Source organism: Bos indicus x Bos taurus, chromosome 16, assembly GCF_003369695.1.
Source record: "Bos indicus x Bos taurus breed Angus x Brahman F1 hybrid chromosome 16, Bos_hybrid_MaternalHap_v2.0, whole genome shotgun sequence".
NCBI classification, from domain to species: Eukaryota; Metazoa; Chordata; class Mammalia; order Artiodactyla; family Bovidae; genus Bos; species Bos indicus x Bos taurus.
In genome coordinates this window covers 53,629,160-53,646,591 of record NC_040091.1, presented here as the reverse complement: position 1 = coordinate 53,646,591, position 17,432 = coordinate 53,629,160, and the positions used below count along the sequence as shown (strand labels likewise).

Below are 17,432 nucleotides of genomic sequence, written 5' to 3'. Positions count from 1 at the left end.
AGAGAAAAGACAATCTCTTTAGCAAGTGGTGCTGGGAAAACTGGTCAACCACCTGTAAAAGAATGAAACTAGAACACTCTCTGACACCATACATAAAAATAAACTCAAAATGGGTTAAAGATCTAAACGTAAGAGCAGAAACTATGAAACTCTTAGAAGGCAGAACACTCTCTGACAATAAATCACAGCAAGATCCTCTATGACCCACCTCACAGAATAATGGAAATAAAAGCAAAGATAAACAAATGGGACCTAATTAAACTTAAAAGCTTTGGCACAATGAAGGAAACTATAAGCAAGGTGAAAAGGTAGCCTTCAGAATGGGAGAAAATAATAGCAAATGAAGCAACTGACAAATAATTAATCTCCAAAATATACAAGCAGCTCATGCAGCTCAGTACCAGAAAAATAAACGACCCAATCAAAAAGTGGACCAAAGAACTAAACGCACATTTCTCCAAAGAAGACATACAGATGGCTAATAAACACATGAAAAGATGTTCAACATCACTCATTATCAGAGAAATGCAAATCAAAACCACAACGAGGTACCATCACACACTCATCTGAATGGCTGCCATCAAAAGGACTACAAACAATAAATGCTGGAGAGGGTGTGGAGAAAAGGGAACCCTCTTACACTGTTGGTGGGAATGCAAACTAGTACAGCTACTGTGGAGAACAGTGTGGAGATTCCCTGAAAAACTGGAAATAGAACTGCCATGTGACCCAGCAATCCCACTGCTGGACATACACACTGAGGAAACCAGAACTGAAAGAAACACGTGTACCTCAATGTTCATTGCATCACTGTTTACTATAGCTAGGACATGGAAGCAACCTAGATGTCCATTGGCAGACAAATGGATAAGAAAGTTGTGGTACATATACACAATGGAATATTACTCAGCTATAGAAAAGAATATAGGAGACTCTGGTGGCTCAGACAGTAAAGAATCTGCCTGCAGTGTGGGAGACCCAGTTTGATCCCTGAGTCAGGAAGATAACAAGGAGAAGGAAATGGCAACCCATTCTAGTATTCTTGCCTAGAGAATCCCATGGGCTGAGGAGCCTGGCAGGCTACAGTCCATGGGGTCACAAAGAGTTGGACATGACTGAGAGAGTTCACTTTCACTTTTGATGAAAAAGAATGCATTTGAGTCAGTTCTAATGAGGTGGATGAAATTGGAGCTGATTATACAGGGTGAAGTAAGTCAGAAAGAGAAACACCAATACAGTACATTAATGCATATATATGGAATTTAGAAAGATGGTAATGACAACCTTATATGCAAGACAGCAAAAGAGACACAGATGTAAAAAATAGACTTTCGGATGATGTGGGAGAAGGCAAGCGTGGGATGATTTGAGAGAATAGCACTGAAACATGCATATTACCATATGTAAAACACATGACCAGTGCAAGTTTGATGCATGAAGCAGGACACTCAAAGTTGGTGCTCTGGGACAACCCAGGGGGATGGAGTGGGGATGAAGGTGGGAAAGGTTTCAGGATGGGCGGACACATGTACACCCATGGCTGATTCGTGTCGATGTATGGCAAAAACCACCACAATAATATAATTAGCCTCCAATTAAGACAAATAAATAAATTAAAAAACTAAACAACTAAATGAAGTCGAGATAGGCAACCTCTCAGAAAAAGAATTCAGAATAATGATAGCAAAGATGATCCAGGATCTTGGGAAAACAATGGAGGCAAAGACTGAGAAGATGCAAGAATTGTTTATCAAAGACATAGAACTAAAGAACAAAGAGAGATGAATAATACACTAAAAGAAATCCATAGCAGAATAACTGAGGCAGAAGAACAGATAAATGACTTGGAGGACGGAATGGTGGAAATCACTGCCACAGAACAGAATATTGATAAAAGAATGAAAAGAAATGAAGACAGCCTAAGAGACCTCTGGGACAACATTAAACGTACCAATGTTCGCATTATAAAAGTCCCAGAAGGAGAAGAGAGAGAGAAAGGACCTGAAAAAATATTTGAAGAGATAGTAGCTAAAACATTCCCAAACATGGGAAAGGTAATAGTCAACCAAGTCCAGGAAGCACAGAGTCCCAGGAAGGATAAACCCAAGGAGGAACACACCAAGCACATAGTAATCAATCTGACAAAAATTAAAGATAAAGAAAAAATATTAAAAGCACCAAGGGCAAGATGACAAATAACATTCAAAGTCCCATCAGGCTATCAGCTGATTTCTCAACAGAAACTCTGCAAGCCAGAAGGGAGTGGTATGATATATGTAAAGTAATGAAAAGGAAGAAACTACAACCAAAAATACTCTACACGGCAAGACTATCCTTCAGATTTGATAGAGAAATCAAAAGCTTTCCAGTAAAGCAAAAATTAGGAGAATTCAGCACCACAGACCAGCTTTACAACAAATGCTAAAGGAGTTTCTTTAGGCAGGAAACACAAGAGAAGGAAAAAACCTACAGAAAATAAACGCAAAACAATTAGGAAAATGGTAATAGGATCATACATATTTATAATTACCTTTAGTGTAAATGGATTAAGTGCACCATTCAAAAGACATAGACAGACTGGGTGGATGAAAACATATGCATGTATTCACTTCCACTTACCACATCACTTGGCTTGACCCCCGCCCCCAAACTGTACTTAATTATTTTATGAACGAACGTGAAGTCACTCAGTCGTGTCTGACTCTTTGTGACCCCATGGAGTGTAGCCTGCCAAGCTCCTCCATCCATGGGATTTTCCAGGTAAGAATACTGGAGTGGGTTGCTATTTTCTTTTCCAGGGGATCTTCCTGACCCAAGGGTTGAACCCAGGTCTCTGGCATCACAGGCAGATTCTTTACCATCCGAGCCACCAGGGAATCATTAATCATGTTCACATTATGGCTTGCAATTGTAATTATCTTTTATTTTTGTCTGGCTATTGATTGTGAAAATAATTAACATCTTTCACTACTATGATTATGTAACTATTACTCACTTAATACCATTGTATCATGATTGGTCAACACAAAAATGATATAACTCTATTTCATCAAAACTGAAACTCCAGTACTTTGGCCACCTCATTCGAAGAGCTGACTCATTGGAAAAGACTCTGATACTGGGAGGGATTGGGGGCAGGAGGAAAAGGGGATGACAGAGGATGAGATGGCTGGATGGCATCACCGACTCTATGGATGTGAGTCTGAGTGAACTCTGGGAGTTGGTGATGGACAGGGAGGCCTGGCGTGCTGTGATTCGTGGGGTCACAAAGAGTTGGACACGACTGAGCGACTGAACTGAACTGAACTGAAACTGACTCTGTCCCCATTAAATACTAAGTCCTTCCCCACCCCCACACACCACACCCCCAACAATGTACTTTCTGACTCTATGAATTTGCCTATTCTAGGTAATTCATATAAGTGAAATCAAGCAATATCTGTCTGAACCTACTGTATTTTGGAATGTATTTTAAAAGTTAACTTAATATACATCCTACAGACTGTACATTCTCTTTTATCCCCTGTGCTATACAGTAGATTCTTATTAGTTATCTATTTTATACATAGCAGTATGCATATGTCAACCCAAGTCTCCCAATTTATCCCTCCCCCTTCCTTTCTTGATGTCCGTAAGTTTGTTTTCTATGTCTATGTCTCTATTTCTGCTTTGAAAGTAGATTCAGTTGTACTATTTTTTTCTAGAGTCCATATATCCTTTGCTCCTGGACATATACCCAGAAAAAAACCATAATTCCAAAAGATACATGTATCCCAATGTTCATTGCAGCACTATTTACAGTAGCCAGGACGTGGAAGCAACATAAATGTCTATCAATAGAGGAGTGGTTAAAGACAATGTGACATATATACACAAGGGAATATTATTCAGCCTTAAAAAGGAAAAAATATACCACTTGCATACACATGGATGAAGCTAGAGACTGTCATACAGAATGAAGTATTTCAGAAGGAAAAATTAAGTTTTGTTTCACAATTTACTCCCAATATCCCCTGGGGAAAAACAGTAAAAGAAACATGTAGCAGCACTGATGCACATTCCTAAACGGTATCACTCAGCATTAACTCAGAAGCAGCTTCCCTGATGTGGGGTCCAGTGTCCTCCAGGTCTCCCTGGCCCCCACCTACAGTCCTTCACCCACCTCCCACTTGGCCCTGGGGATGTGGGTTTACAGTCTCATGTTGGAAGATGCCAGACAGTTTGACCTGAGACTGGGGATTTGAGTGGAGGAAACTGCTCTCCTACAACTGAAGTGGACAATGGATGAGAAGAGCCCCAGGTGGCAGTTGGGGACTTGGGTTTCAGAAATCACCTGCAGCCAAACTTCTTTTCCAGTGACTGTGGGAGTCAAATTCCAGGATAAACAGGACCCAGCAGGAAAGTCAGACTCAGAGGTTAGCCTGGGTACCTAACATGTCACAGGAACATCAGAAACAATTTCTTCCTCAAACAAAGAACCTGAGATCCAGGGTGTGAAGTGAGCTGGGAGCAAGATAATGTCTGGCTCAAAACTGGGACCTCGGAATCAGTCCCAAATTGTTTGTAGGGCAGCAAGGCTTAGTCTTTCAATTTTAGGTATCACTTCTCCTAGCATCTGTACACCTAAAAACACCTCAGATGGTTTCCAAGAGAAAACAGAAAGTCGCTGGATGGAGAAATCTGATTCAGATTTTCTTTCACATCTGCTCCCTGGATTAGTGCCAATCAGAGAAACCCTGAACCTAAGCCTTATAGGTGTCTGCATGCTCAATTGAGTCCGACTCTTTGCCACTCGAAGGACTGTAGCCCAACACACTCCTCTGTCCATGGAAATTTCCAGGCAAGAATACTTGAGTGAGTTGCTGTTTCATACTTCAGGGAGTGTTCACAACCCAGGGATTCAACCCCCACCTCTTGAGTCTCCTGTATTGCAGGCAGGTTCTTTACCACTGCGCCAACTGGGAGCCTAAGCCATAGCCAACTATAAATAATTGTCTAATGGGCTACCAGAGGACAGCCTTGTTCCAGCCAGTGGGCTGAATTTGGCTCCCAGGGTTTTCTCTTAAGTTACTGGCTTCCAAAATCAAAGCATCACAATTTTTTTTGTGTGTGTGTGTAGGCAAAATTTTATTTAAATTGTTTAGGCAAAGATTTCTTTTCTTTTATTTTATTTTTAAACTTTACATAATTGTATTAGTTTTGCCAAATATCAAAATGAATCCGTCACAGGTATACATGTGTTCCCCATCCTGAACCCTCCTCCCTCCTCCCTCCCCATACCATCCCTCTGGGTCGTCCCAGTGCGGGGATGGCTGACATGTGAGACTCTGCCTCAGGTTCTGTTTGTCGCCATGGCTGTTTCACCTTGTGGTCTTTGAATGTCAAACAACAGTCCTGCCATTTACGGAGGACTTATTCCGCCCCAAGCTCTGGACTTTGTGTTTTTATCTGAGTTAGAGAGCATATGGTGCCCATGCCATAGAAGGAGAGATAGATTCAGAGAGGAGCAGTAACTTCTTCAAAGGCACACAGCCTGGAAGTCGTGGAACTGGAAGTTCTGTTGGTTGATGTTAAATACTGCTCTATGCCAGCTATGTTCTGCCCACTTTGAGCTTTGTAATTAAATATTGGAGTCATGGGCTCTTCTCTTCCAGGAGGAAGTATGAAAGAGAATAAGATTAAGATTTTTCCACATTGCTTTCTCTGAAGAACCTGTTATCCAAAAACTGCACTGATTAAATAAAAGTGGAGTGGCTCCATCTACTACAGTGGTTCCCAATGTCTGGTCCCCCAGTAGTATCAGCATCAACTGAGAACTTATTTAAAATTTATGTTTAAAGATTTTATTTATTTTATCCATTTATTTTATTTTTGGCTGTGGTAGGTCTTCACTTCTGCTCTCAGGCTTTCTCTGGTTGCAGAGAGAGGGGCTATACACTTCTCGTGTGGTGGTTTCTCCTGTGGAGCACAGGCTCTGAACGATCTGGCTGCCGTAGTTGTGGATCTCAGGCTCTAGAGCGCTGGCTCAGTAGTGGTGGTGCAGGGGCCCACAGCTCCATGGCATGTGGGACTCTCACAGACCAGGGGTCAAACCAGTGTTCCCTGTATTGCAAGGAGACTTCTTAAGTACTGGATCATCAGAGAAACCCTGAGAACTTTTCAAAAAGTGGCTTCCCAGCCCCAGCCCAGACCCACTGTCCAGAAATTCAGAGGGTGAGACCAACATCAGTGTTTTAACAAGCACCGCCCACCCCACCCCCCCACCAGTACCTACCACATCTGCCAGAGATGCTGAGCCTCTTCACTTTGAGACACCAGGTGAAGAAGAGAGGAAGGATAAAGGTCCTCTCTGGCTCAATTCCACCCTCATTTCCACTCTTTTAGAGAGAGTAGGGAAATCCTCCACCAACCATGTTAGTGCTTGCTACTGGTCAAGGAGCCCAATTATTAACCTGGTAGCAAAGTTTTAAACTTACATTGGAACCCTTAATGATCTGATTCAAGTACTTCTGGTCAGTTCAGTTTAAGAGCCAATTTTAGACTGTGTGTGTGTGTGTGTGTGTGTGTGTAAGGTCATGGAGCACTAGAATTCATCAGCCCACTTCCACTCTCAACCTTTGTCCTCCACCTTCTCAATGCCCAGAAAGGAGTACATAGATCAAGGGCTAAGTGATGGAACATGTTCTGAGCCAGAGGACTCCTGCCTGGTTCCAGGATACAGATGAATCATGCCCTCCCCGATCAAAATATCCACAACCTCAACCCTGGAATATATGAATAAGATTGTTTATATTCAAGAGGAATTTTGCAGTTGTGATGAAGGATTTTGAGATGTGGAGATGATGCTCCAGGTGAGTCATACAGTGCTGTGGTGGTGTAGCAGTTTTCAGAAGTGTGGGACATCCTGGGAGCAAGAGCTAATACAAGAGCTCTAAATGTGGCCAGATTCCAAATGGGCCATTCGAGGATGTGGGAACATGAAAGGTATTCAGGGGACCTTCCTTGCCTGGGCAGTAATCAGCTGTGAAGTTGTGACACAGCAAAATCAGAGACGGACACAGGTGTCAGTGGTAAAGTCACATTTTATCCAAAACTATGCAATACAGGAAAATATACCCCATTATGAAAATGGGCTTTATTTGCAATTCAACAGGCACAAGTGTGGATTCAATGCTAAGAAGCAGGATTTTGCTAGGTGTAAAATTTCTAAGAGGAGACATCAGATCTGGGAGGGATTCTGGATGAACCAATCTAGAAGATTTCTTGCTGAAGGGAACACAACATTATCAGATAACAAGAGTGGGTGGTGAGGAATTCTGATCAGATTTTGGAGGTGATCTGATGTCAAGAGTGTGGTTTCTTCCTGAACAGAGTTACAATTCTTATTCGAAATGAATTTTACATGAAAACCCTCAGACCCTCTTGGGAGAAGTTCAAGAACCTGAATAATTGTTGATCAAACAAAGAATGCTTTTATTTATATATTTTTAAAATTTATGTATTTTAATTAGAGGCTAATCACTTTACAATATTGTAGTGGTTTTTGCTATACATTGACATGAATCAGCCATGGGTTTACATGTATTCCGCATCCTGAAATACATTTGAATCAGTTCTAATGAGGTGGATGAAACTGGAGCCTATTATACAGAGTGAAGTAAGCCAGAAAGAAAAACACCAATACAGTATACTAATGCATATATATATGGAATTTAGAAAGATGGTAATGATAACCCTACATGCAAGACAGCAAAAGAGACACAGATGTATAGAACACTTTTTTGGACTCTGTGGGAGAAGGCAAGGGTGGGATGATCTGAGAGAATAGCATTGAAACATGTATATTATCGTATGTGAAACAAATAATGCTTTTAATTACCGGGATTTTGTTGGGTCACTGGGTGGACTGTGCAAACACTGATGTAGTGAAGTATGTAGTTAACTTGGGAAAAAGTGAAGGTCACTAATGCTGTGCAGGGAGGGTTCAGGCAGGTCACGTGGGGCTTGGAATAAACTGGAAATACTTTGTAAGATTTCCATGATCTGAGTAATATTCTCTCTCTCTCTCCAGTGGTTGCAGGGAAATGATTTTGTCAGCCAACAAAGGAGCAGGAATGGAGAGTGGGGAGAGAGCACAGCCTTCAACCTGGCTTGATCAGAGCACTCGTATTGGACACACGGGAGGCACCACAGCCTTGGCTGTTTGCAGGCAGCTAGGGTGTGGATATGGCAAAAACATAGAGAGGAGGATGACCACTGGAATATTGATGAGTTTACTGTAATCTTGCTTTCTCTTCATGGTGATGGGTTTCTATGAACTCCTACCCCACCTCCCATACACCCCACACCCCACAAATTCATATCTTGAAGCCTTAGTCCCCAGGGTGATGGGATTTGGAGTTACCTTAGGAGGTAACTAGGTTTAGCTGAGATCATAGAGCTGAAGATCCTTGAGCCATTTAGTGCCCTTAGAATCAAATGAAGAGACTTGAGCTCCCCTCCCCTGACAAAGTGAGGAAATTAGGAAGCTTGTTCTCTCCATAACCCAACCTCACTGCCTCTCTGATCTCAGTCTTCAAGCCTCCAGAATTGGAAGATGTAAATTTTCTTTGTTTAAGCCCCTCAGTCCATTGGATTGTTATAATGGCCTGAATTGCCTCAGTCACGCATGATAGGATAGAAAGATTGTGAAGGAAGGTGGAAGATATTTGTGGGCTCATGATTTTCTTTTTCTTGAAAAATCACACAACACATAAGAAGTTGGTGCTTTATATAGTAGGTTAAAGTAAAATACAGGTGGTATGATTGACTTTATAATGTAATCCACTCTTGCATAAAATTCCCTCTGACTCTAACAGTTGTTCATTAATTCAGGTTATAGGCAATTCATGTGAAAATATATACTGCCTGCAAGTGTTATTTGTTTTATATCCTACACATTTATATTATTTTTTGTTCAGTCCCTCAGTTGTGTGTGCTACTCTTTGGACTACAGCAAGGCAGGCTTCCCTGTCCTTGAAAGAATATAATTTTAATGAGTTATAGAAATACTAAAACCATGTTATATGCCTCTATGATTTGTGTGTTTTGCTAAAAGATATATAATAACTTCCCTAGCCCAGCAGATTAATTAAGAAGGATCATTATCCACCTGGGTAATGAGTTGGCAAAGTCCAGAAGTTCAGTTTATCTGAAGTCCTGAAGTCCCCTTCTAGAATTGGTACCTATGCCTTTTGCAGTTAAACCCTTTCCTCCCACAAAGAAAGGTCAAGGTCAAAAACTGAAACTTATGGAGGGACCAGGAAATGATGAGGATTCCTCATGACCAGGGTCATGGCCTGAGTCAGCCGTAAAGATCCTGGCTGGGCTTTCACGCGAGTGGCTCATTGGACACTGAGTATGCTCCTCTCTGTGTGTATTAACCCACAGAACAGCCCCAGAAGTAACAATGGAGGTCAAAGATGCCCCCAAAGAATAAAGAACTGGTGGGAATGGTAAGGTTTTGAATCATAGACAACACAGTGCCTTAAAAAAAAAAAATCAGTGTCCAGAGATTCCTGTGGTATAAACTGAAAAATTAAGATAATACATCATGGATGACAGCAATCCATTTACAATGAGGGTCTCTTATTTCTGACCATTTCTTTACAACTATATACCCAAGGATAACTCCAACAGGTGAGTCTCAAGCTTGAATCCACCTAAAGAAATTTAGGTTCCTAGTTCTGACACTACAGGACGAACACATGTCCACAAGCATTCCTTTACCAGGGAGACTACATTTCCCCCTGCAGTCCCGCTCCCCCTGCAGGATCACCTTTCCTTTTCACATTCACATTGAGCAGATGTCTGGAACCAGCTTTATTTTCCCTTCATGATGTATCTTGTCCTAGATCTCAGTTTCCAAGTGCTCAGAAGAAAGCTTTGATTGATGCACCAAACTAGGCAAGGCTGTTACCACCGTATATGATGGGCTCAGGACGACGGAATGTGTTATCTCCACAGTGTGGGCAGGGTGTGAAGTTAATCCAGATGGTCCTGGGGCGTCCTAAGTCCTTCAGAATCTCAAGCAGTTCAGTCTGACACTGGGCAAGTCTCCCATGTTGGAGGATCCTGTCAGAGCTGAAACTTTCCTGAGGGACAGGGTACAGCTCTTGACTTAAACTGGGCAGCCCAGAGGTGTGTTGCAGCAGCTTCTCCATGATGGCCATGGAGAGGAGGTTACCACAGAGACTGAAGCACGTGAGCTGGATGCAGTGGCTCAGGGCTGGCAGGATGGCTTCAAGGTGGGAGTCTCTGATCCCACATTGCTCTAAGTACAGTTCCTGGAGGGTAGATGCAATTTTCTCCAGCAGAGCTGGGAGAAGTTCAGAACTAGAGTAGGTCATGGTAACCCCACTCAGATCTAGGCCCCTTAGGTGACTGATATTCGGGCTCTGGGATAGATGGGTCAGGTCTGAATCTGTAAGCAGGCAGTGAGTTATCTCAAGGTTGTCCAATGGGGTCATCAGGCACCTGAGGAGAAAGAGAGGAATTAGGTATTGGAAACTGAGGTGGAAGGTGATCACAAGTTGAGAGACAAGTGATCTGCCCAAGCCCAAGTTTGGTCTGATCATCTAATAAGATTAATACTCAGAATGGCTAATCTCATTGTAGACAGTCATTTCACCTTCTTTGTGGGACTGGGACAAGCACACAGAGTTTTAAAAGCTCTCTCTCCTCAGTACTCAAGCAGAGAAAAATGTACTCTGCTTCCTTACAAAGAGTAATGAATATAATGGAATGTACCAGGCAAACTTAGAGGAGAGCCTAACATCTTGTCTCAATAAAGAGTGGACATCACTGAATGTTAATAGTAAGAGATATACTTACTAGCTACCTAGGCAGGCTACCTTCTGAACATGCTTGGGCCCCAGACATCCATCTCAAGCAGGTGAGGCTTCTGGGTGACATGCATAGAGGACCAACCTGGGCAAAATCCCACAGCATCCACAGAGGATGCCAGTCTGCAAGGGCTCATTTACATCCCTGCTTTATCTGCAAATCATCTACCAATTTTTATGATCCCTTTGACACCTGCCCTATTGCCATCATCTCCAGAATCATGCATTTCCCATATATTATTTGCCATATCTGGAGCAAAAAACAACCTTTTACAGACAGGGAATTTGAGATAGGCTCATCGTGGTCACAAAATTGGAGAACACAGAGCATCAGTTCAGAAATGCTCAGGGCTAGAGGAGTTCTCTGTGTTCAATGCCCCCTTTCCTTACCTATTTTCCTAAGTCATTTAGGAAAGATATCTCTTCCTAAGAAATCAAATACCCACACCCTAGATTCTAACCCCTAGTCTAGAGCTTCCTATCATAGTGCCCCTTTCAAGAGCCTCTCTCCCAGTTTGGACCCCTACTTAGATTTGGGTGTTTATGTGATACCACAGTTCACAATGGAGCAGCAAAGGGGACGGTGCATTTGATATTCTAGTGTTTGGTTTACTGTTACCTGGTCAGTGGTGCACACTCACCTGAGCATCTGGTCCAGGCAGCCTTCGAGGTAGAAGGGAGATTCCAGATGGAGATTCCGGAGGCAGTGCAGCCTCAGGAACTGAGAAGTAATTTTGACAACGTGCTCTTCCTCCCGCTCCTCAGGATCAGGCATGTGGATGTGGGAGATGAGGAGTCTCTGCAAATTGCTCATCTGGCCCAGGAGAGGAGCAAACATGGCCAGGGTAGACAGATGCCAGGTGCAATTCACATGTAACTCCTGGATACAGTCCAGCTGCACCATACTCAGGACCTTCATAACATTATCCATGGAAAATGAAATAATCCTCAGCTTCTTACAACATAGGTGTATGGAAGCTTTCCTCTCTTCCACCCATCTCATAAGGTAGGTAAGGAATCCATCCACACTCCTTTCCTTGAGGTGAAGTTCTATGAACACCTCGAAGGGAGCCAAGGGCTGCTCGGTCCTCAACCTGTCCTCAGCCCCTGGTGCCATTGAAAAGCTTGAGGACACTTGGACACTGGATCCAGACCACATTCTCCAGAAGTCCTGGCCAGTATTCCTTAAATCCAGCACATGCAGTTTGCACCTCCTGTGGGGAAACAGCAAATTGGCAGTGATGGTTTTAAGATCCACAAAAAATTTAGGCAACACTCTGACTTCCCACCTGAGCTTTTATTTCACATTCCCAATGTCACAAGCTGCCTTGCCCTCTTCTTCCCTCTCTGCCTCACCTTCCTCCATCTCCTTTTCCATTTAAATTTTCCCTAACTTTCTACTCTAGTTCCCTTAAGCATCCTTGTGAGGAGGCTGGTGCATGTACTTTCACATTTCCTTGCATCTTAGGTGCTCCTACACTGCTGGAAGGCATTTCCCAAAGGGAGCTCAGCCATGGCCAAGTCTCTGTGTTTCTTCATTGGCATCACTAGAAGTGACTGATCCATACATGTGTCATCTACTCTCCGGATGTCAGCTGTCTCTTCTTGACTGCTCATAACCTATCAGATTACCTGCACCAGACTCACCTGGGCTGATCCTTCTGTGCAAGCAGGACATCAAGGCCATCCAGCACTGCTTGTAAGGTTCCCAAATGAGGTGTCTGCATCAGGCCTCCCAGAGGCAGGCGGACAAAGGGCCAGGCTTGCACCAAGGCCTTTAGGGTCTTTCTGCGTCTTCCACAGAATGCTTCCATGAAGAGCGGGGGGAAGAGCTCGATGGGCAGATGCTCCAGAGCAGAAATGGACAAGGCCTCAACAGTTAGTAGGCTCTTTCCTGCCAGGTTCAGGAGTCTCTGGGGGTTTGGGGCACTCATCCTGATTCTACTCCTAAAGGAATCCTGTGAGAACTTGCAGGAAAGAAGGCATCATTCTCAGGTAAATATGAACACCCCTTCATCTGTCTCCCCACACTTCAGAGGAACCATCTCTGAGTGAAAGTCTCTGCTCTGATAGTTGTGGAATAGCCTCAGTTTTGCACAATTTCATGCCAGTCCAGGCTAAGTGAGGAAAAAGTGATAGCTATGACCCATAGACACCAAAACAAGCATTTCACAAGGACTAAGTGTCAGACTTTATTTTGGGGGGCTCCAAAATCACTGCAGATGGTGATTGCAACCATGAAATTAAAAGACACTTACTCCTTGGAAGGAAAGTTATGACCAACCTAGATAGCATATTCAAAAGGAGAGACATTACTTTGCCAACAAAGGTCCGTCTAGTCAAGACTATGTTTTTTCCAGTGGTCATATATAGATGTGAGAGTTGGACTGTGAAGAAAGCTGAGTGCCGAAGAATTGATACTTTTGAACTGTGGTGTTGGAGAAGACTCTTGAGAGTCCCTTGGACTGCAAGAGATCCAACCAGTCCATTCTAAAAGAGATCAGTCCTGGGTATTCATTGGAAGGACTGATGCTAAAGCTGAAACTCCAATACTTTGGCCACCTTATGCAAAGAGTTGACTCATTGCAAAAGACTCTGATGCTGGGAGGAATTGGGGGCAGGAGGAGAAGGGGATGACAGAGGATGAGATGACTGGATGGCATCACCAACTCGATGGACATGAGTGAGTGAACTCCGGGAGTTGGTGATGGACAGGGAGGTCTGGCCTGCTGTGATTCATGGGGTCTCAAAGAGTCAGACAGGACTGAGTGACTGAACTGAACTGAACTGAAAGAGGAAAAAAACCCAACCCACTAGTCCATTCATATCCGTTCACTGCTTTGCTTAATCAGGTTTCACTGGGAAGCATGTACCATGAGCTGAAGGTTAAGTTCCATCTTTTTTGGGGGGGGGGAATATTTAAATCATCACTTACAGCCTTAAAACTATGGGAATAAGAGCATCATGTAGCCCGGCACAGCCTCCATCCTCAGTTCCCACAGTTACTGAACTGAGAAACATGAAACAGATATTCCTTCAATAAATATCATTTGCACAAACTGGATATTTTTCAACGTCAAGAAATAAAATGTCAAAAATTTAGATGTTTTCATTAGAAAATAAAATCTTATTGGTTAAGATATTTTTAAACGATATAAAGGAAAGCACATAACAAAATGTTTGGGATTAATGCATTATTACACTTAGAGGTAAAACCAAAGGCTTACATGTATACATCTGAAAAGAAAGACATCTCCCTGACATCCACTGCTGCATGCCACCAGTGGAAACCTGCTAACCATAGGAAAGAGGAGGGCTCCTTTGCTGAGGTCTGTAACTTACCAGCTCTGCTGGCGTTGACAGGGTGCTCAGAGGTCAGATCTTGTGGAGAAACCAGGCAGTGACTCCAGAGGAAGAAGTTTCTACACCTCTTCCTGATGCCTCAGGTTTTTATGCGCTTTTCTGATCACATCTTTCCTCTGTCCATCCAATCAGAAAGTGAGGCTTGATTAGATTTCCAAACGTCCATCAGGTAAATCCTGATTGGATCTTTGCTTATAATCACATGATTTGACTGAATCAGGTATTCATTCAGAAAGGAATACATGGCAGGAAGGGAGTCAAATATTCAACCATGGATTCACTCTATGAACACTGACTGAATTCGACTAATAGGGTCACTTATGGGGGCTCCCTGGGTGGCTCAGTGGCAAAGAATCTGCCTGCCAATCTTTTGATTTCCCTTTCAATTTCATCAGTAACTTGTTCATTATTTAGAAAAGTACTGGTTAAGGTCCATGTATTTGTGCTTTTCAGAGTTTTTTCTTGTAATTGATACCTAGTCTTATAGCATTGTGGTCAGAAAAGATGCTTGATAAGATTTCAATTTTCTTAAATTTACTGAGGTTTGATTTGGGACCCAAGATGTGGTCTATCCTGGAGAATGTTCCATGTGCACTTGAGAAGAAGGTGTATTCTGCATTTGGATGGAATGTCCTGAAGATATCAATGAGAGCTATCTCATGTAATGTATCACTTAAGACTTGTGTTTCCTTATTAATTTTCTGTTTTGATTATCTGTCCATTGGTGTAAGTCAGGTATTAAAATCTCCTACTATTATTGTGTTACTGTCAAATTCTCCTTTTATGTCTGTTAGTGTTTGTCTTATGTATTGAGGTGTTCCTATGTTGGGTGCATAGATATTTACAATTGTTATGTCTTCCTGCTGGATTGATTCCTTGATCATTATGTAGTGTCCTTCCTTATCTCTTTCAATATTCTTTATTTTAAGGTCTATTTTGTCTGATGTGAGGATTGCTGCTCCAGCTTTCTTTTGCTTCCCATTTGCGTGCAATATATTTTTACATCCTCTCACTTTCAGTCTATATGTGTCTTTAGATCTGAAGTGAGTTTCTTGTAGACAGCGTATATATGGGTCATGCTCCTTTATCCATTCAGCCAGTCTGTGTCTTTTGGTTAGAGCATTTAGTCCATTTGCATTTAAAGTAATTATTGATGTATATCTATTTATTTACTGCTGGCAGAGTAGAAGGACATGCACTCATCTTCTCTTTCGAGATAACTCACATGCTAGCAAAGTAATGCTCAAAATTCTCCAAGCCCTGCTTCAACAGTACGTGAACCATGAGCTTCTAGATGTTCAAGCTGGATTTTAAAAAGGCAGAGGAACCAGAGATCAAATTGCCAACATCTATTGGATCACAAAAAAAAGCAAGAGAATTCCAGAAAAAACATCTACTTCTGCTTTATTGATTACACCAAAGCCTTTGACTGTGTGGATAACAACAAACTATGGAAAATTCTTAAAGAGATGCACATACTAGACCACCTTACCTGCCTTCTGAGAAATCCGTATGCAGGTCAAGAAGCAACAGTTAGAATCGGACACAGAACAACAGACTGATTCCAGACTGGGAAAGAAGTATGTCAAAGCTGTATATTGTCACCCTGCTTATTTAACTTCTATGCAGAGTACATCATGCAAAATGCTAAGCTGGATGAAACACAAGCTGGAATCAAGATTGCCAGGAGAAATATCAATAACCTCAGATATGCAGATGACACCACCCTTATGGCAGAAAGAAAAGAAGAACTGAAGAGCCTCTTGATGAAAGTGAAGAAGGAGAGTGAAAAAGTTGGCTCAACATTCAAAAAATGAAGATCATGGCATCCCATCCCATCACTTCATGGCAAATAGATGGGGAAACAATGGAAGCAGTGAAAGACTTTATTTTTTGGGGGGAGGGGGGCTCCAAAATAACTGAAGATGGTGACTGCAGCCATGAAATTAAAAGACACTCCTTGGAAGAAAAGCTATGACCACCCTAGACAGCATATTACAAAGCAGAGACATTACTTTGCCAAAAAAGGTCCATCTAGTCAAAGCTATGGTTCTTCCAGTAGTCATGTTGGGATGTGAGAGTTGGATTATAAAGAAAACTGAGCACTGAAGAATCCATGTTTTTGAAGTGTGGTGTTGAAGAAGACTCTTGAGAGTTCCTTGGACTGCAAGGAGATCCAACCAGTCAATCCCAAAGGAAATCAGTCCTGGATGTTCATTGGAAGGACGGATGCTGAAGCTGAAATTCCAATACTTTGGCCACCTGATGTGAAGAACTGACTCACTGGAAAAGACCCTGATACTGGGAAAGATTGAAGGCAGGAGGAGAAGGGGATGACTGAGGAAGAGATGGCTGACCTCAGGAGTTAGTAATGGACAGGGAAGCCTGGCATTCTGCAGTCCATGGGGTTGCAAAGAGTCGGACACGACTGAGTAACTAAACTGACTGACTGTGTGATATATATATGTTCCTATTGCCATTTTCTTAATTGTTTGGGGTTTGTTTTTGTAGATCTTTTTCCTGTATTGTATTTCCTGACTATATAAGTCCCTTTAATATTTGTTGTAAAGCTGATTTGGTAGAACTGAATTCTCTTAATTTTTGCTTCTCTATAAAGCTTTTGATTTCTCCACCAATTTTGAATGAGATCCTTGCTGGGTAGACTTATCTTCATTGTACATCTTCCCCTTTCAGTACTTTAAATATATCCTGCCATTCCCTTCTGGCCTGCAGAGTTTCTGCTGAAAGGTAAGCTGTTAAACGTATGGGGTTTCCCTTGCTGCTTTTAATAGTCTTTCTTTGTGTTTAATCTTTGTTAGTTTGATTAGTATTTGTCTTGGTGTGTTTCTCTTTGGGTTTATTCTGTATGGGACTCTTTGCACCTCTTGGACTTGATTGACTATTTCCTTTCCCATGTTGGGAAATTTTTCAACTATCAGTTCAGTTCAGTCATTCATTCATGTCCAACTTTTTGTGACCCAATGGACTGCAGCACACCAGGCTTCCCTGTCCATCACCAACTCCCAGAGCTTACTCAAACTCAACTATTATCTCTTCAAACATTCTCTCATACCCTTTCTTTTTCTCTTCTTCTTCTGGGACCCCTATAATTCGAATGTTGGTGCATTTAAGATTGTCCCAGAGATCTCTGAGACTATGCTCAGTTCTTTTCATTCTTTTTACTTT

At 42.2% G+C, this 17,432-nt stretch overlaps 1 protein-coding gene across 1 annotated transcript; it reads right to left on the bottom strand.

Annotated features, from left to right (window-relative positions):
* Positions 1–9,941: 9,941 nt before the first annotated feature.
* LOC113906226 (melanoma antigen preferentially expressed in tumors-like) lies at positions 9,942–12,817 on the bottom strand. The gene is made up of 3 exons (XM_027564117.1): positions 12,531–12,817; positions 11,525–12,097; positions 9,942–10,515 (listed from the first exon to the last, which is right to left on the bottom strand). Exons 1-3 carry the CDS (start codon positions 12,815–12,817, stop codon positions 9,942–9,944), a joined length of 1,434 nt encoding a protein of 477 aa, XP_027419918.1.
* Positions 12,818–17,432: the final 4,615 nt, after the last annotated feature.